General features: G+C 41.6%; 1 protein-coding gene across 9 annotated transcripts in view; it reads left to right on the top strand.

The window, feature by feature from the left end:
* Window positions 1-20,959, top strand: part of KCNMA1 (potassium calcium-activated channel subfamily M alpha 1) — a 665,861-nt gene that overhangs the window by 493,312 nt on the left and 151,590 nt on the right. For all 9 annotated transcript variants that reach the window (XM_058671049.1, XM_058671047.1, XM_058671046.1 and 6 more), the window contains exon 15: window positions 16,276-16,385. In XM_058671049.1, the coding sequence (XP_058527032.1) occupies window positions 16,276-16,385 (110 nt within the window). The remainder of the gene's footprint in view (window positions 1-16,275; window positions 16,386-20,959) is intronic.

The following is a 20,959-nucleotide window of genomic DNA, read 5'->3' as shown; positions in this document are numbered from 1 at the left end:
CCCACTTGTTTATAGTGTGATTTTTGAATGAAATATTGGTATATTCAATACACTAATATGTTAGTGAAGATTTTTTTGTATGTGTTTATGTTTTGGGGGAAATATTCTGTATATATATTTTTTATAATGTCTTTGTCTTATGCCAGTAGTAGAACAAGAAAGGCATCAATAGATGCATTGAAAACATTATCCAATTCCTCTTATTATCTGCAAGAGATTATGTATAGAATTGATGTGATTTTTTTTTAAATGTTTGGGTAAACTCACCAGGGAAATCAGCTGGTCCTGGATTTCTTTTGCTAAAAGTTTTTAAGCATGAATTTGGATTTTTAAATATTTGAAGGACTGTTCAGGTTATTTATTTAATCCTGAGTTGTAGCAATTCAAGGTTTCTGTGAAATTGGGTGCATTTATGTGAGCCATTCCATTTATGTACACAGAGTCATTCACTGTAGTGCATGATTGAATTTTCGGTGTCTACAGGATATAAACATAACTCCTCTTTCATTTCTGATTTTATGATTTGTGTCCTTCCTTTGTTTATGTGTCACTCTTGCTAGATATGATTGTTGCCGATTTGCTTCAGTTTTGTTATTTTCTTTTGTTTTCTTTTTACTTTCTTTGGATTTATTTCACTCTTTTTTTATATAACTTCTTGAGAAGAGGTAGCTAAGGCTATTCATTTGAGTTAATCAGTCGTACAGTTATTTAATGTTAAAATGTCTTTCCAAGGATTCCTTTAGCTGCACTTCACAAATTTGGTAAGTTGGACTTGTATTTTTATTCAGTTAGAAATATCCTCTTATTTTGCTCGAGACCATAAACTACTTAGAAGTACGTTGCTTGGTTTCTAAATATTTGGAGATATTCCTTTTATCTTTTGATTACTGATTTGTACTCTGTTTACATTATGATTAAAGAGCCTACTTTGTGTGGTTTCAATTCTTTTTAATTTCCTAAGTTGCATTTTATAGCCCAGCGTGTCATCTCTAATCCGAGCTTAAGTAGCATGGGGGTTCAGCTGCTGCTGCTACGTAGAGCATTCTATAAATTTCCATCAGACCTAGTTGGTTAGTGGTGTTCAGTCCTTCTACACTGTTGTTCAATTTCCGTTGAGTAGTTTGCTGTGTAGCTATGCACTAACTGTTACTTCTTATTGTCACTGTCAAGCCTTTTACTTTATCTCTCAGGCTTTTTTGTGTGTGTTTTGAAATCCTGTTGTTAAGTATGAATACATTTGGACTGTCATAGGTTTTTTGATGAATTGAACGTTTTAATTTTATTATTGTATATCACATCTTGGGAGAGAGAGAGAAGGAAGGGTGAAAGAAAGGAGGGACAAAGGAACACGTGGAGGGAGGTGAGAGGGAGGCAGGAAATCAAAGATTTCTCCTGTTTCTCTGAGTCTTAGGAAGCCCATTTCCTGTTTTCTAAGTCAGCATGAGAATGACTGCAGCTTCCGTCCATGTTCTGCTGATCACATGCAGCTTTTGAACTGCCTTGGGAGGAAATGCCGCTGATTGGTGCTGCTTCCGATTCTTGTCTCTTCCTTAATTCACCTGCTACTGGTTACTTCTCAATGTCTTGCAATAGCTCCTCCATGCATTGTTTTCAAGTCGCGTGATTCAATTCAATTGGAAAGACAGGGCATTCTGTGCTTGCTGTGTCTTTTTAGTTTAATTTAATTTTTATTGGAAAATCAGATATACAGAGAGAAGGAGACAGAGAGGAAGATCTTGCATCTGATGGTTCACTCCCCAAGCAGCTGCAATGGCTGGAGCTGAGCCAATCCGAAGCCAGGAGCCCAGAGCCTCTTCCAGGTCTCCCACATGGGTGCAGGATCCCAAGGCTTTGGGCTGTCCTCAACTGCTTTCCCAGGCCACAAGCAGGGAACTATATGGGAAGCAGGGCTGCTGGGATTAGAACTGGTACCCATATAGGATCCTGGTATGTGCAAGGCAAGAACCCTAGCTGCTAGGCTTCTGCACCGGGCCCAGCTATGTCTTATCTGAACCAAAAACCCAGCTATTTCTTTAGAATCTGTGTTTTATGTTTGTCTTTCATGGTCAAGAATGTTGTGCTATCAGCATTGTATCTTTCCAACATATTCCAGTAGTTGCTTTTTTGGTAGACAGATTTGAGGTAGTCCACCCTGTTAGAATTCAGCCAGCTACATTAAAGTGGCAACCAGCGCATCTCCTGGTAGAAGAGTGTTAGGTAGCTGTTCCAACATCAGACTCATTTGGCTGATTTAGAGAAACTTTGGGACATCTGTAAAATGGCTCTGAGATCAATTTAGGTACCAACTGCCATCTTGGAAAAATAGCATGCAATAAAACCTTTCAACTGGGTGTAATTTTTGTAGTTTTTAATTATTAACTGCCACATGTATTTCACAGTAACAAGAAGGATGCCATCCCATTGATTAGAGTTTCATGTTCAGAAAAATATGTGTCCCATCCTGGTAGCTGAAGTCTTTGTGCACTAGAAGATAAGATGTAGAATGGGAAGTGGATGGAGCTAATTGACATTTACAAGTGAGAGGTGACACTCCATCTCTTTCCCTGTCTGTCATCAGCAGATTTCCTGCCCATCAAGAGATCAGCCGGTGTCGCTGCACCCACAGATCCAGGGATGCAAAAGCTCTTGTTGGCCACAGGTGTCTGTGTTTATTCCCAGCCTCTATATTTATGCCATTGCTTTTTAGGACAATGCTTTCAACTCATCAGCCCCTTTCCTAGTTTGTGAAAAAATGGATGTCATTTCTTATTTCTGTTTTAGTTTGAGTTTGGAAATGAGAAGTCCGTTTCCTTCAGTGGTGAGATTTCTTTTTTTTTTTTCCTAGTCTGTAATGAGTAGAGAAGAGGAATATTTGGTGCTGCTTTCAGAATTGGGATTAGCTAGTCTAGTCTGGTAGGGATTAGGGTTAGTCACACAAAGCTCTCCAGTGGCATTCCCTTATCTACATGCATTCATGGAACACTGTGTTACAGAAGCTCGCTGCCTTAGTCCTGCTTGCCCTCATTTTTGAAGTGTAAGGGGAGTTGTGTGGTTTTTCAGTAGTAAGGAGAACAGGGTAGGATAGAAGGAGAGACTGATTTAGGACACGATTTGCTGTTAAGACCTTTGATGAATCGCTCAGGCTCTCTCTGAGCTTCATCTTCACCTGCTACACAAAATGGGAGAGTTTAAAGGACTGTTGGAAAGGTCACGCAGTGTATGGAAGCACCTAACCCATGGTCCATAAATGCTTCATTTTCTTAGGAGTGGGTAATAGGTACTAATAAGGTTTCTCTTTGTAATGAGACTCAGATCACAGCAGAAGATAGAGGTGTGACCCTGGTATCAAGCCTTCCTCTAGGGTGGAAGAAAGGAATCCTTGCCTGTCATGCCTAGAACTTTTGTAAATGACTTGCAGGAGGAGAGGTGTCCGGAATTTTTGCCATTTATTTGCTGAGCAGAATACCTTTTCTAGGGCAGCCACAGGAATGTTGTCACCAGCCTGCATGACAGTGATTTCTCCAACCCCATCAGCCTGTCTTTCACTCACCACGCAAGGGTTAGATGATTTTATCTGCAAGGATACTAGAGATCTAGGCATATCTACTGGCTTTTCCCCAGGCCTGTGCTATGGGTGGAAATATGCTAACTCTTCTCTGAAAACCCACCCAACAAAATACACCTGTGCCCAGGGATAGCCCACAGTGGTGGTAACTGAGGGAGGATAGCTGGAATGAGGTGTCTATGGAAAGCTCAGAGAAGGTAGCAGCTTCCAGGGTCCTGCCCAGTAGATTAAAATCTGCAATGAAACTTGAACTTGCTCATGACCTAAGTGAGCCAGGGGATAGAGATAGCCCCCCCCCCCCGGCCCAAACAGGATCATCACAAGTCCCACTGTCTCTTCTCATCTTAAACTGTCTGCAGGGAGAAGGCCAGCCTGATGGTTTTTGCTTCCTAAAAATGCTTGGGATTAGATGGAATATTTTGGGAAGCTACATGTGGGTGGGATTGGGGAGTGGGGGGAGGTTAAAGGATGAATCCCCTTTTCCCAAGAGACATGTCCAGATAACAAGTACTCTTGAGCCCTAACCTCTTGCCTCTCATGGTGCAGATTAGCTGGAAGCTGAATTGGAGGAGTCAGTACGAGAACCAGGGCACTTCAATATGAGATGCAGGCATCAGGCATGGCAACTTAACTAATATATACAGTGCCTATTACTACAAGTACTTTTAAAGTAATTTGAGCAAGTATCAGCTCATTAGCATGTCCATCCTGTAGACCCACAATAATACAGATATCAACTTGAAAATCAGTTTAGAAGGTGAAGTTGGAACTATGAGGATACCTAATACTTTATGGAAAAATGGAATTAAAATGTAAGTTTATTTTGATGCAAAACCTTTTTGAAATCTATGCATACTTTTTCATAGTTAATAGTTTCCGGGATCCTGTTAAAGAACCCTCCTATACATGTATTTTGAAATTTTTGCACTTCAAATAGGAATCTTTTCATTCCATTTTCCACAAACTTTTAATTGTGTGCTCAAAAGGAGCAAAGCTGAGAGATAAGAATAAAGCATAAGAAACACAAATTGAGGGTTGTGGGCAAGCATCCAGTCCAAGACTCAGCAGCAGCTGATGCATTCTGGCCATCAGGGTCTTGCTGATTCAGGGTTCCTTTCAGAGGACTAACCTCAGCCATCCTGCATCAGCACTTATATCACACACACAGACACACACACACACACACACACACACACATTTTAATTTGTTTGAAGGTCAGAGTTAGAGAAGGGGAGGGGAGGAGAGACAAAGAAAGAGGGAGGGACAAAGAGAGAGATCTTCTGTCCGTTGGCTCACTTCCCAAATGGCCACAACTTTCAGAGTGAGGCCAGACTGAAGCCAGGAGATCCTTTCAGATCTGCCTGATGGATACAGAGGCTGAAGGACCTGGGCTGTCTGACTGCTTTCCCAGCCACATCCTACATCAGCATGAATGGGGCTGTCCAATCATGACTTGACCCTATTTTGTGAAACCACCAAATTCTCCAGTTACCCAGTTTCTTATCATTATATCTATTCAGAGTTTACTTATTACCATTAGGAATCCATGGTGGATAGAGCAGATCTCCAGACAATACCACAATCTTCTGGGAAAATCCATGGTGGGTAGAGCAGACCTCCAGAGAATACCACAACCTTCTGGGGACAGATTATAGCTGCTAAGTTGTGTTCCGATCCAGAAAAACATTTGATAATCAGTGATGTTCCAGACTTTTGTAGCTTCAGCTACAAAAAAAAAAGTTCCAGGTCTGATGTCTAAATGGTTTGTGTTTCTTTGAAGAGTAGAGGTATCTGCATCATCACCATCATTTCAGTCAGAGAGAGAGAGAGAGAGAGAGAGAGAGAGAGAGAGAGAGAGAGATCTACCATTTGTAGAATGAATTCAGTGTACTTGCAGCTCTTAGCGTCATGAAATCACAGAAGCACCTGGCTCATAGCAAGGAGCCCACAGATGTTAACTGCTTGATCTCTGCCAAGCACATTGTATGCATTTCATTCCATCAGCTGCTTTTCTGGGAGTAGGAGCTATCCTTGCCCTGATTTTACAGGTTAGGGGAGCAAAGCTTAGAGATGTCAGACACATTGACCTAAGGGCACAGGAAGAAGCTTGTGTTAGAATCCAAAGCGATTGTGTGGTTAGTGGATTCTGTGCTCTGCTGCTCCAGATCACGTTTTTTTCCTAATAAGGAAATAAACCCAGCTAAATACCTCACCAATTTATAGGCTGTCGGTTAGTAATCTCTGAACCAAATGTCTTTTTGATGAGGCCTAAAATCCACTCCAGGAAGCCACAGAGGGGAATGTCTGAAGTCATCTCTAACTTCCTGTAAAAGTATTCTCAAACTGGCAAGAGATTGTCCTGGTAACAATGAATACACAGTGAAGCCACTGATACCTGGCTCACAAGTAACCCATTTGGCTCCCCAATCACTCTGATACCTAAAACCAGCAGAATTTATGCTCGAGGCTGAAATGGCTCTGTTCAGCCAGGAAGCAAAAGTTTATGACTGAACCCTTTGCTCTGAAATGAAATCTAGTTTCTTTGGCTCGACTTTATTAGGCCATATTGTACAGCGATAGGAAACGTAAGTATCCAGAAGCTGCTGTCACGAAAACAGGCCTGCATTGGCAAGCGTTTCTGTCCTCACACTCAACACTGTGGCCGCAAAATGGAAAGTTGAATAGGAATTAGGAATGCAAATCAGGGCTATTTTCTGAAACTTTATTCTTAATCGAAGTAAGTAGAGTCATGTCATCGTTTCTGTCTACACAACCCGTATTCAAATGGAGACTGGGCTATTACTGGGGTCACTGGATCAATGGAGAGATTAAAGTCTTTAGCACAGCAACCCAAACGCTTGGATACCCATCTTGTGCTTCATCTACAAGCTTGGTCTGTAAGGGGTTCCAATATTTTGCAATGCTAAATGTCAAAAACACTTCTTCATCAATAGCTCAAATCCTTTAGGTCCCTGGGATTCTGATGATCTCTGGTAAGAGACAGTGTGCTTCCTGTTCTTTGTGGTCAGGGAGAAGAGCTCCTTGCTGTTCAAGGTATGGCCTGTGTATGGGAAGCATCGAGTGGTGGTTGGGAGCTGGTTCAAAATGCAGAATCGTAGACCCCATCCCAAGAATACCACATCAGAAACTGCATTTTACCAAGCCCCCTGGGTTATGTATGATGCACATCAAAGTTTGGGGAACTCTGGAGTTTTATTAAGCCCTAGGATGCATCCACTGTTGAGACATTTTTGCTTGTTAACAGCAATGAATGCGGTAGAATTCTCACTACGTTGTCTATAATATTGAAAATTCTTCAAAAGCACAAATTAGCCTCTATGTCTTCACAAGCAAACACATAAGCCCCAGATTGATCCAGATGTTCTTTTCCGTTCATCTTCCAGTTTAAAACAAAAAAGATTAATGCCTCAGTTTTAGAAGTCAAGAGGTTGCCAAATGTAGCTTTGGCTAGGCTCACTCTCTTTCCTGCTGATGTATTGTTTGACCTGGTGTTGGAATCTAAGAAGCAAAGGCAAGGAGACTGTCTAAGGGAGTTTGGGCATGTGGAAAGCGCAACATGATCATGAATTCTGGAGAAGAATGTCTTTTTTGCAAGACTAAAAGTAGGACTACTTGCTGATATGAAGAACTGCAAAACCTCATTCCCTGTGATAAGAGACCAGGGCCCTCCAAGTTACGGGATGTAGAATTTTGAAAATCATAAGCCCACTTGCTAAGTGGCGCAAGATGTTCCCATGAATGAAAAAAAAAAACTTCCCAGAAAATATTGCTCATAAGTTTTCTTGGAAGTATAAAAATGACCCAATTATATGTACTGCCTGTCACATCCGGAGAGTGAAGTCTTAGCATCCACAAGCAGAAATTAGTTTATTTCCTGCTTCAGCACCAAGTGCTGTGAAGCTGTGCATGCATACTTACCATTAGATGACTGGACAAGTAGTGCTTGCTTATTTGTGTATGTGTGTCTGGTTTTGTCTTGTGTAAGTCAATTCAACTAGCGTTAACTGGGCTCCTCTTCTTCACAAGATACAGGGCAGTTTGTCCTAGAAGAGACAAAGGTGATTGAGGTAGCTCTTCCCTTCAGGAAGTTATAGTCTCATAATGGAATAGCTCAGGTGGCAGGAGCATCAGCTGCTCTGATGGGAGCTCCAGGTAGCTGCCACATTCCGAGCACTTAGTGTGTGCCAGAGACTGTCCTGAGCATTTCATCCTGACTATTGATTGGCTGCTTGTGACCTCCCTGAAGTGCAAGTGTAGACATTGTAGCTCCCCTATAGCAGTGGGAGGAGCTCTTCCAGTGGGTAGAAGAAAGAGGAAGGGCCTCGGAAATGAGTTGGCATTGAATCTGCAATTTACATGAAGGGCTAGATTTTGACAACTGAAAATAACCATGGAAAGAGATGTTTCTGACAGAATGCCCAAGGGGAACAAAGATACCAGGGTGGGGAACCTGAGAGAGGTATTTCCCATCTCCATGAGTTGCCCTGTGCAATTAAGGATTCTGTGACCGACTTAGCACATTCCTTTGCAGATTTACAGGGCACATTAGCATATTAAGTACTCTAAGGACATTGCACTAAAAAAAATAGCAGCATAAAATGAAAGAAACCAAATACAAAGCCCAATTTTACTTTATAAAATCCAGTAGTTCCCAAATTTGTTTCATTCATCCGAAAAATACTGTTGAACTATTGATAATATTAGGAGAGTTCATACAGGGAATGAAACAGATGGACTAAAAATAATTTTATTTTGGTGCAAAACCAGGCACTGGAAATTAAGATAAAAAAATTATGCCTTGTGAATAACCTACATTTTCATCCTCTTTGTTCCAGGTGACAGTTGATAGGGAATTCTCTCATGATTTCTTTGTGACATGTTAGTTGAGAATGAGTCTAACTTTCTGCAACTTATGGTTATTGGTGGGAAGGAAGGGTTGTGAGCCAAATAGAGCCCACAGCCCGAGAATGGATGCTGGGAGCTGTTTGGTACCCATCTGCCAGGAGTTGAGAGCAGACAACGAGAGTGAGTGCTTAGAAACATTTATAGCAATCTGATCGATTCATTTATGCTAATGGTGAAATATTTGAACTTGTACTTTGCATGTCTTTCATTTCCTTTGTTATTGTTTTATTTTTTCTTACTAGGTTTTGCCTCAGTATGACTGTACAGAAGAATGACTATCAGAGAGCAGAGCAAAACCCAGGTCCCTTATGTCAGATAGGGTGAAAAGGCTGCCTGGAAAACCCTGCAGGCTGAGCTAAGCCGAGCTGACCCGATGGAGGGCTGACAGGCATTGGTCCTAGAACATTGACTTCCTACTCCCTGTACCCACACTAGAATTATCTTCAGTAGTATTTTAAGAACCTTGTTCTTGGAAGCATAAGTGAAGATGTTCTTTACTACAGGGCTGCAGAATTAGATTTCTGTTTGGACAGGGAACAGACCAATCTTTTTTTTTTTTTTTGAAAGTGGGTAAGACTATTATTTCCATATTGTTTCCTTGATGTATCTGAGGTAAAGGGGAATATTGAGGGAGAAGCCCCACCCAGTTTCCTACCCACCCCAGACTCCGAATGTGGGGCATGCTCCGAGATTCTTGCTCAAGTGGTTTTGATAGTTCACCAGTTATGAATCGCTGCCCATCTCGCCACTCCAAGCAGGATGAGGTCGTTGAAGAATCCACTGATTGACATAGTCCATCATAGAGTCTTCGTTTGCCCAGTATTTCGCTGCCAACATATAGCTGAGGTGGTTGATTGACTTGTTCTGTCTTCTGTGTTAGGGTTCTGAGTCTGGCATTTCAATTGGGGAGATCCCCAAGAAACTTTGTCTGAGGTAGGGAACAGACCAGTCTTAAAAAAAAAATTTGTGACATATCTCAAATTTTCTGCCTTGTAGAGGGAAATGAGAAGCTAGAAAAACTTCTTTATGTTGGAAAAAGTACCAATTTTCTTCTAAATAGTTAAGACTCTTAAATAATTTACAAGTGTAATGTCTCCTCAAAAAGTTCATGGAAAATATGTTATAAAAATTTTGAATGAATTTCAAAATTGTGTGCCTTCGAAATAAACTTACTTTTTGGTTCTGTTTTCCATGAGCAGTTTAAAATCCCCTTATCACTATTCTTTTCATAAGTTCTCATTTAGTCTTTCCACTAACCTTTTCTTGGCCTTCAGAGCTCTCTGACACTATGTATCTCCAGAAATAGTATGGGTCAGGGCGGTAGAGTAGGAAAGATGCCTTGTATTTCATAGATTTGAATGTAATATGGTCTGTTAATCTCTCTTTAAACACCCATGTGACTGATTTTTTTTTTTTCTCTGTAATGCCTGATGGAAGAAATTTCATTTGATAGTCTGCAGCCCACTTGTCTGGGAGTATTTGGCTCAAGTCCACCCTGAAATGAATCTTCAAAGTTGTTTATTTATTTATACATTCAGTGCTAAAGCAACCAGTTATCTGGCATTCCATCAAATCCCAAATAATTTGTTTTAATTGACATTGTCCTGAAGCCTTTGGAACAATCTGTGATCTTTTTATCCTATTTGCACATTCTGGAAAATGTGATCTGAAATAGGCTATACTTGTGGAATGCCAAATTGTTATGGGATTCCCGAAATCCAACACTGCCCTCAGAAAAGGCAGCCGACCTGAGTCCGCGTCCAAGAAAGGTAGACAAGTTGGCGCAGAGAAGAAATATGTTCTGAAAAGGTGCATTGCCATATTCCTCTGCTTCTTAGCTTCAGTTTGCACTTGATCACCAGTTCAGTTCAGTCCAGAAAGCTGTACAGGGAGGCAGTCCCCAGGCTGGCACCCATTTGGACCTCAGCCAGCAAGATTCAATAATTTTGTGCTTTCTAATTCTGTAAGTTGTGTTTAGGAGTTGTAACTATACTGCAAATCCTTTAGGTTCAGAGAGTAATAAAGAAGGAAATAACTTCATGCACTTTGATGAAAACTGGGTCAGTCTGTAGACACTGGAACATAGAACTAGAGAAGAAAATCTAGAAAATCCGATGATCAAGCCTTGCTGACATCTGGGGACGGGGTGCTTACTATCATTGTTTTCCTCAAAAAGTAAGAAGATGCTACCTTCAGTCAGCTTTTTCCCAGAAGCAGAACACGTTGTCAACAAATGACCCACCTCATTGTAGTAAGCAGCCCACACGCTCATCAGATTAGATCTCATTAATTCTGATTCCTTGTTTATTACTGTAGTCAAGGGCTTGACACATTCTGTGGGTGCTGTCTCTTTTTGTCAAAATAAATATCTTTTTATGGGATCTAAGAGATGCCGGTCAGTTCATGGCACTGCTCTCAGTTGTAGGCTGTTATGTTAGAAAGGACAGCAGCGATGTGTTATATAATTTATTGGCATAAATATTTGTTCAGATATAGCTAGTTATTTCTTATTAAGCATGTCTGTGAGTTAAAAATGTGGGCCCTTAGGAGGAAAATATTCACTGAGAATTCAAATAGACTTTTTAAAAAAAATAGCGTATGCAGTAAATAAATAACAAACTGACTCTCTACTATTTGGGCAATGTTAGTTTGTGTCTGTTACGACTCATCTCTTCTTATTGCAGCTATTAACATAATGGTCATTGGTTTTTATAATTTCCTCTTAGCTCTTTGTTTTTGATGTGCATAATACAACGTGCATTTGGATTAAAACAGGGTACTTGTTTTCAATTAAATGAGGATTGGTGTATGAAAATCATCAGAATTATTTACATGACTCTTGAGGTGGGGATGGGCTTTTGCGGAATCATTTGGCTGTAATCGACAGAGTTATTCAGACTCTTTACGGGGAACAGAAATCACAGTGGCTGTAACGTACTCCGGCCAAAACCGTTGAGTTTCCATCCCATTCACTGGGCTGTTAGCATCAGAGAAACACAGTTTCACTCCAATCAGGCAAGGCATAAAAAATAAAAGCCGTCGTTACTGACCCACCATTAGTGACATACACAGAACAGGGAGGTGGGGGGACTAAAGAGGTGAGTGTGACTTGCCTTGGGGACACAGCTGTGCTTTCCAGCTGGAAGGCACATCTGATAGTGGGGCTGTCTGTGGAATACTGGATACCATTTGCTTGGGAGGTTAAACCAGACTGGCTGAGAAATGAGATGATGAACAGTAGGTAAATAAGAGGCTTAGAGGTGTAGACAAAGTAGCCCAATGGTTCAATTCCCTTTCCTCACAGACAGTGCAGTGAACGTTTGATTAATACGGACCCAGAGCACATACCTGTTCATCTTCACTAGGTGCTGCCCTGGAGCAGCCGGGGTTTGACACGACAGCCAGAGGATAAATTGCTGCCTCAGGAAACTCTTTGCTTTTGACTGATGGCTGAATAGCTGGCTGGCAAATGAATTTTGGCATCTTTCCCTAAGTCATTTTGGTCCCATTCCTTCATTTTTTTTGTTGTTGTTGTTGTTAATGCCGGGAAGTGTGTCTTCACGTTGTAGTTAAAAATATGTTGACAACACAAATGTGGGGAACAGTGTGTTCTATTTTGGGGAAGATGTTGTAGGTTGCGATGGTTCCACTTATATCACTGAAACAAGACTGATGTGGTTGGAGAGATGGCATGAATTACCCTGGCAGCAGAGAACAGAACCAGAGCTGAATACTACTCCCCTTCCTCGCAGTCTAGGGCTCCAGGGCCTGAGCTCTGTTAGGGAGCCTCTGTTCTGATATTACCAGGTATTTTGCATAATAAATCTTCCCTTTCCCCCAAATCCTAGTACTGCAACTCCCCCTAGACATCTATCCTGTCACCTGTAGCGAGAATGAGTGAGGTGGGGGTTAAGAACATGAACTCAGAATCCTGCTTGTAACACCTGTTGGCTTGGTAACCTTCAATATGTTACTAAACCTTTGTGAGCCTTGCTTTTGCCATCTGTGGAAGGGAACTCTGACAACAAATAGCCCTAGCATGCTTTCTTCATTGTGACTTTTTTTCCCCAAGATTAATTGTAAAATTTTAAAATGTGGCATATTGTATGCTGATGTTTGCTTTTCTAAGAGTCCCTTCACAAAGTGTTGGAGGAATGTGTACTTCTATTTGTGCCTTTTCAAAGTAAGTCAGTGATGTTACACTGGAGGCTCAGAAACCTTGGTAGCAGGTAAAAATGGAAGCCCTTGCATGGGTATGAAGGCGCAAGTTCTGCAGCCTGAGTATGTGGTGCACTTCAATGTCCTGGCGTTGGCTTTAGCTCCTGGTACTCTGATGAGACTGGCTTACTCTTCAGTTCTTGCTCTGGTACAGCCTGTCACCCTTGCCCTAAGGATTAGAGCTTCTCAGTCTTCATCATAATGGCTGATTCTTCTGCTCTTGTATTTTCTTTTTAAAAATTATTTTATTTTATTGTTTTAGGATCCAGTTCTGTGGGCTCTGGGATTTCTCTCCCCTCCCCCACACTGATTTCCCCTATCTTATTACAATATTATAGTTCTTAATAAGCAGTCGTAAGTCCATCATTCTGCTGTTTAAGTGTATCCTGATATTGTAGATATAGGCAATAGCAGACAATCAAGCATTCTATTGTCAAGATTGATTTAACAGTTTCATTGGGAGTTCATCTTGGATCTGGATGTGGAAATGAATTTTATCTTTACAACTAGATATGATAGTCTCTACTACACAGTTACTACACATCTCCTTAAATGAAAAGCCATACAAAATCAACAACAGGAAGAAAAATAGAAAATTTACAACAACATGAATTTAAATAGCACGCTACTGAATGACCAATGTATTGCTGAGAAAGAAAATAAAAAAAAAAACTGCTTGAAGTAAATTTTGTAGCAAAATACATAACACGTAACCCATCTTAACTGTTTTTCAGTGTACAGCTCTGTGGTAGTAGGGTCACGCACATGGCTATGTGACCTGCACTGCCCTTTCTCTCCAAAATTGTTTTAGTCACAAGAAGTGACATCTTACAGCCATTAAATGGTGACTACCCATTTTCCTCCTCAACCCTTGCTAGCCACCGTTTTCTCCTATTTTTGGAATTTGACTTCTCTAGCAACTTCACACAAAAGGAGTACTAAAAGTATTGTCACATTGTGATTTAGTTATTTCACGTGGCATAATGTCATCAGGGTTTAGCTATGCTGTAGTGGGTGTCAGAATATTCTTCCTTTTTAAGGCTGAACTAACATTCCCTTGCTTGTATATACCACACTTTTCTCAGCCTTTCTTCTGTGTGTGAACACTTCGACTGTTATGAATGCTGCTGCTGCTGTAAGCATGAATAGACATGTGGTTCTTCAGGTCCTTGTTTCTGATTCTTTTGTTTGTATTCCAGGAGCAGAATTGCTGATAATATAGTAACTCAATTTTTAACTTTTTAAGGAACCATCAACAGCTGTCTTGATTTACATTCCCACCAATTGCTTATGTCTTTTTGAAAAAGAGTTATTGTAACTTATTTATTCTATCCTTTGTATGTGTGTGATGCCTTTATCAGAAACCTCAGACATGTTGACTATCCACCTGGCAACAGTACTGAAGATAGAGAAATTTGAAAGAGTAATGACAATGAATTTAAACCACTCAGTATTTATACAGTTGATTCAGTGCTACTATACACAGTGTGTCGATAGCATCTGAGAATCTACATATGGAGATGGAAGAGGCATTTTGCCTTACAGGATGTTCTATACATTTTTCATGTTAACTTGGCTGTCTTAGTTCCCAAGCATTTCTGGTTAGCTACAAAAGAAAACTTGCAGGAAAAGAGATGTGGAAAAAAAATCCATAAAAGTCAGCTTTATCTGTGGGATGTCTTAGTTGGAGAGATCTGATGCTTTTTTTTAGCCAAGAGAAAAATATGGGAAAATGAATGCCAGTTTAAAATAAGACTTAATTACCAACTAGGACAGTTCCTAAGATACAATATAGACTAAGTAAAAAAATTTACTGAATGAATGGACCAGGGAGACAATTTTCTCTGAATTAAAAAATGAAGAAATCTGACTAATCTGTTCCTGTATATTTAAATGTTTAGTGACTAGCCTCGAATACACTTTGGTGCAAAAAAGAACTGCACTAAAACTCAGAGACATGAACATGCTGGTCATAACTCATATTAATATCTAGTAATTGAGGACTAACACAAATAATCAGTCATAAAGATGAAGGTTCAAGGATGGGCATTTGGTAGGGTGGTTAAGATGGAGTTTAGAATACCTGGTACCCCACATTCAAGTGCCTGAGTACAAGTGTCAGCTCTGCTCCTGGTTTGAGCTTCCTGCCAGTGCACACCCTGGGAAGCAGCAGAGTGTGGCTCAAGCACTTGAGTTCCTGCCACTGACGTGGGACGTGTGGATGGGTGCTAGGCTCCCAGCTTTAGCCTGACCCAGCTCTGCCTGGTAAGGGTTTTTGTGGAGTGAATCAGAAGATGGAGGATCTCTCTGTGTCTGTTTCCTTCTCTCTGTTTTTCTAATAAATAAAAGCAAATAAATCTATTTCCTGTTTTTATTATTTTTGAAAGTCAACGGTAATGTGTAAGTTAGAACATACAAGTACTTTATAAAGTAAACGTTTCTGATAAAAAATAGAATTCTTCCATTTCTGGAATACTACAAATATTTTCCTACTAAACCTATAGTGTAAGATTTATAATTAGCAATATCTCATATAAATGAATGGTATCCTGTTCATTTATAAAACAAATGAAGGTAATATTGTTCCCCAAGTATGCTATATTTCAAAAATTTTAATAATGTAGGCTAGACTTTCTTCAAACTACTTAGAATCAGTGATCTTTGCTTATAAGTCCAGAATAGCTTTTATTTGAAAATATTGAGATTTAGGGAAATTAAAACATTTATGCTTTGCTAGACACATTGAAGTTAAATTGTTAAAAAAAAAGAGAGATTTATTTGTTTATTTGAAAATCAGAGTTACAGAGAGGAAGGAAGAGATGTAGAGAGAGAGGTCATCTGTCTGCTGGTTCACTCTAGGATGTCACATAGGCCAGTGGTAGGCTAGGCTGAAGCCACAGGGAGAGTTTCATCCAGGTATGTTATGTGGGTGGCACGGACCCAAATACTTGGACAATCTTCTACTACTTTTCCCAGGCCATTAGCAGAGAGCTTCATTGGAAGTATGCTTCAAAGGTTTGTGGAATTAATGATAACATTGATTTTCCTTAAACTCTTTGAAGATCCCTTGTAGATTGGTGTTGTGCCTTTTCTCTCGATTTTCATGTCTGTTTTGAATCCAGGGGTAGCATTTCTGGTACTGGTTGACTGACTGATGGACCACAGGCAAGATGACTTTTAATTTAAGATCATCAAAAAGGGATTCTGTGGAGCCACTTCCTGATGACTGGGTGGCTTTCTCCCCTCCTTGGCTTGCTTGCTTTTCCACTTAATGTGAAGTCTAAACGACTACAGCCTGGAGGAAATACACCTGCCTTCCTATGAGGGACCTGTGATATCCCTAAGCTCCGAGAGTCCTTAAGAGAGACTGGGCTTCCAGTCTCTGAATTGAGTGTCATGGCAAGCTCTCTTGGGAGAAGGAGTGCTGTAGTTGTATTCCTAGGTGCTGAAGACACTGTCATCTGATGAGCTCCTTCATTTGCTTGCCTGAGCATGTCATTTTTTTTTAAAAAAAATTAATTGTATTCTGGTGTATTTTAAACCCTTCTCTTGCTTTCTTCTCTTAGATCGAGGAAGATACATGGCAGAAATACTACTTGGAAGGAGTCTCAAATGAAATGTACACAGAATATCTTTCCAGTGCCTTCGTGGGTCTGTCCTTCCCTACTGTTTGTGAGTAAGTGACTGTTAACTAGACTCCTTACTTCCCAGGGGTACTGAAGGTACCCCTTGCAAGAAAACTACCCCCTTCTTCCCAACACAGTTGGGGTACCTGGAAATTACCAAAGGCATTCTGTGTGTTTCACGCTCTGCTGGGGGCACGAAGACAAGGTGTTAGTCTTTTCCCTCCAGGCCTGAGAATCTTGGATGTGGACCCTTGTTTGTAATAACATGACTGTGTGTCTTCAGTTATGCTCCTGTGATGTGGACACCTGTATGGAGAATGGCATGAGTTCATGTCTCTAACAGGGGAACAAAAATTCCTGCAGCATCAAATCTATATATTTTTAAGATTTATTTGTTCATTTACTTGAAAGCCGGAATTAGAGAGAGAGGGAGAGAGAACGAGAGAGAGACATCTTCCATCTGCTGGTTTGCTCCTCAGAGGGCTGCAATAGCCAGAGCTGAGCTGGCCTGAAGCTGGGAGTAAGGGGCTTTTTATGGGTGTCTCTCATAGCTGCAGGGGCCCAACAGGCTGTACTGTAAGATTTCTCCTTTGTTGGGCCATCCTCTGAAGCTGTCCCAGACAATAAGCAGGGAGCTGGATTGGAAGTGGAGCCTCTGGGACATGAACCAGTGCCCATATGGGTTGCTGGCACTGCAGTCAGTAGGTTAGCTTGCTAAGGCCACTGTGCTGGCCCCAAAACCAAATCTTTTTAATTTAAATGTCTTCCACTCAATTCACATCATAGAAACATCAGTAAGCTACTGAAATGAACTGTTCTCACATTTTTCTGAGGACCTGTGGATACAAACAGAAAAGACCTAAAAAACGTCCTTGGCAATCTCATCCCAGGTGGGCAATTGCCATGGTGTCATAGTAACAGGGATTAGCATCTCCTAACTGGCTCGACAGGTTGGATGGGAGCAAGGGGCAGCCACACCTGCTGTGGCCCCTTCCAGAAGAACAGGTGATCCCTGATGAAGATGATCTCAGGAGCTCCGGGTGTCATGCCTGCCAGCTTGACCATGGCAGTGTCTGATTCCCGGCTTAGCGTCCCAGATGATGGGTTTCTTCCTTCTACTAAAATGTAAGCTTCCTGAAAATGGTGAAACATAAAGCCCAGTCCATTGACACCTTAACAAAAGATTTGATAAATGCTGTCTCACTGATAAAAACTGGAAAGAAAGGAAGAGATGGAGAAATCTGAGAACCTGTTTGAGGAAGAAAAGCCATTCCCCCTGCTCCCTGCTTGCTTACAGACAAAATCCACCTTCTGGAAAGTAAGGTCTAAAGGTGGTGAGAAGTAATTGTGCCCTTTAAATAAAGCAGAGGCTGCTCCTTAGGGCTCTGGCTCTCCTGTTTCACTATCTTCTGTTCTGTAGGTGGCAGGGAAGGAGGGAACCAAGGGCTTTGTCCCTTTGTGTTTACCTAGAGATCTTATCAGTGAACACAGCAGGTGCACTCTGCCAGTCCCTGGGCCCAGAACCTCAGCAAGCCAAAATGGTTAGGCTGTTTACTAAAATTTCTCACCCTTTCTCTAAGCATAAGTTTAAATGCTAAATAGACTGGAAAAGTGAATAGGTAATTGATTCGGAAGGAGTTATTTTCTGAAAATGGATGCCCTATTGTCACTCCCATACGTTCCTTCTTTGAAAACGATTTCTCCTGCCAGGGAAAGAAGTTAACCGTGCAAAGCCTTGGGTCTTGGAACATTGAGGCTGTCCTGTAAGATTTCTCCCTTTTGGCAGCTGGCCTGGCTAGGGCAGAAAGGCCTAGAGAAATCAGAGATTAAAACAGAAGCTGGCTCTGTGAAACATGCAGTTGAGGTCTCCTGTGTCTGATATGGGAGTAGGTCTGAGTCCAGTGCCAGCATAGGGGGTGTCCCAGGCATCAGCAGAGGGTGGTGAACTCCTGCCACCCCCAAATCCAGTCCTCAGCTATTGAATTTCCCTGGGCTGTCCTACAGTTCTATCTAATATGACTATGCCTTCCAAAATCCTCTGGCTCTTCCTGTTTTCTGTCTTATTCTGTGGCTGGGATCCAAGTCAGTTCATTTCAAGACTGCCCAGAAGGGTAGGACTGTTGCCAGCAGAGGCTGTGACTGAGAATACTTACAGGGCTGACCTATAGTGTTTGATTTCTTAAAATCTAGCTACTAATATTTCAAAATAAATGTATTTCACATACAAGCTAGACCCCTGGGCCCCTTGAAAGCTATGATGTGGCCACACAAACCCTGCCTTTCTGCAAGGTGCCCATTGGCTCCGGTTTAACATAGCCAAGGGGTCAGAACCATTCTTCCACTTCCTGCTATCTTAAATTGGGCCAGATTTGAATCTGCAGCCCAGGCCTGGCCCATGGACCTGCAAGGTTGCCAACATTGGCCAGTGGCAGTGTGAAACTTCGTTGCCTTCAGGCATGAGGGACTGTTTTGACAATTTTACTTGATCAGTTTATGTATTTAGAACATGTCCCAAGGAGGAGAAAGGCCTTCAGACCTGATTTATCAGAAAATTTAGTGTTAGTTCAGTAAAGCTTTTGGAGTTGTAAAAAAAAAAAGACAGCCCAAGTTCTGGTGTGAGTGAGCATGTGTTAGATTCTGTGCTATTATTCGTTTAATACAATGATACAGCTGAGGTAGAAATAATCAATAAAGAAAGGACATTTAATGAGATTTAGGAACATCCCAAAACATTGAAGCTCTCCTCAAGCATTTGATTATCTGGGGGCTTAATTATCTGTGTTTTCTACTTTAAATTAAAGAAAAGCCATAACTCAAAGTTACCAGCAGCTTAATGATAACACTCTTCAATTCAGGTTAATTAAAGCACAGCCGTAATTGGAGTGTAGTGTTGTATATCACCGGGCTGGCGCATAAGTATTTCCATTACAGTACGAATTGGTTATTCCATTTTAAGATGACATAAAGGACGCCAAAATATATTTTATGCTGGTTCATAGAGAGGAAAAAAGAATTGAGGAATATTCTGGGCATAATAAAGTACAGATAAAATATACAGATTTTCAGAGCAGTTTCTGTAATTATGTGCTGCACCAAAACAATATGCAACCATAATGTCTTAAAGCACAGAGGGAAATAAATGTGCTCTTTCCCTGGGCGAATGTCTCCTTGTAGGGTAGGGTCTCCACACAGGAGAGCTGAGAGTCCTCCCCAAAGCAAGGAGTCATTCTATGAAAAGGTAAGAGTACAGCATGCATGGGTGAAATTCAAGGTCATCTCCCAAGAGAACAGGAAGTAAGTAGAAGAGAAGCAGGAAGCTCAGGAGCCCTACCCTTCCTAGCTTCTAAAAAATTTGCAGCCAAGAGACAATCCTTGTGATCCAGCATGAGACTACTTCTCTATTTTGTATCTCTGCCTTTTGGTTACACTGTGCGTGCAAACAAAAATGCAAAATTGCATCTAATATTACATCTGTATTTTCTCGTTTATCCTCAACAGTCCCCAGATATCTGTATCAGTATCCCCATTTTAGAAACACAGACATGGGGACCCAGAGGACATAGGGGTCCTTCCAAAGCCACCTGCACAAGTCTCCCAGCCAGGCTTTCATCATGTGGCCTTGTATGATGGAGAATGGTTTGGAGTGGGGGCTGGCTGAAGGCCGCCTAGTTAAGGGCATCATCAGGAGCTTGTTAACTGCATTGGTTTCTAGGCTGTATCTCCAGATGTTAATGTTTGGGGGCAAGGCCTGAGGGCTGGGGACCTCTCCCTTACCCAGCCTTTCACTGCACATGCTGGAATATATTACCACTCAATCTCACTTTGGGGGTCAGTCATTGGAATGCTTCTTCCCAATATTAACCTGAATCATTGTCAAATCACGGATGGGATCCCCTCACGAAGCCAGTGTGTAGATGGGGGCCTTTGTGGGGGAATTGTCTCATCATTCCTTCATGTGGGGATTCTGCAGTCTCCAGGCACAGAGAAAGTAAGTCTGTTCTTTGCCATGCCAGGCAGATCCCTGGCTAATCCTTATCCATACAGGGAAAAGACATGGCGGGGACCGGGGGCTTTGTGTGAGGAATTAGAAAAGCAACCTCTGTTGGTGATGGCAGGTAGGCACCAGCTGCTGAGAAGTTCAGGGCAAACAAGGGCAGTGCATCTCCTAGGTTTGTTGGAGATCATGGTCAGTGTATTCTGCACCATCCCTGGCCTCCTGTGGGATGCTCTGTTTGAGAACCAGCAGCTTTGGACAGCTGCCTTTGGCCCCTGGGTCTTGTGGGACAGAACAACAAAGACAAAAGAGTTTTGGGGCCCAAAGGAAAAGACAGTGCCATCCCTGTGTTCTCTACACTGGCAGACAACTCCCCACCATTCCTCAGGGAAGCAGCAGGTGGCCAGCACCAAGCTCGCAGGAAGCAAAAGGCCCACAGTGGGATGCAGTGGGATGTTTGCATTGTGAGGTGCGGACGTATAGCTTGGGTCTATTCCCCAGATTGTCCACTTGCAGTCTATGTGATTTGGGGTCAAAATATTACCATCTGCCTAACCTTGGACTTGGTCCTTTCCCTCCATTGCCCCACCTCTGAATTAAGGAGCTACCTTCTTTGTATCAGAACAAATT

The sequence above is a fragment of the Ochotona princeps genome, chromosome 13 (genome assembly GCF_030435755.1).
Source record: "Ochotona princeps isolate mOchPri1 chromosome 13, mOchPri1.hap1, whole genome shotgun sequence".
NCBI classification, from domain to species: Eukaryota; Metazoa; Chordata; class Mammalia; order Lagomorpha; family Ochotonidae; genus Ochotona; species Ochotona princeps.
Note: the sequence above shows the minus strand (reverse complement) of the source record. Positions and strands in the feature narration are given on the sequence as shown.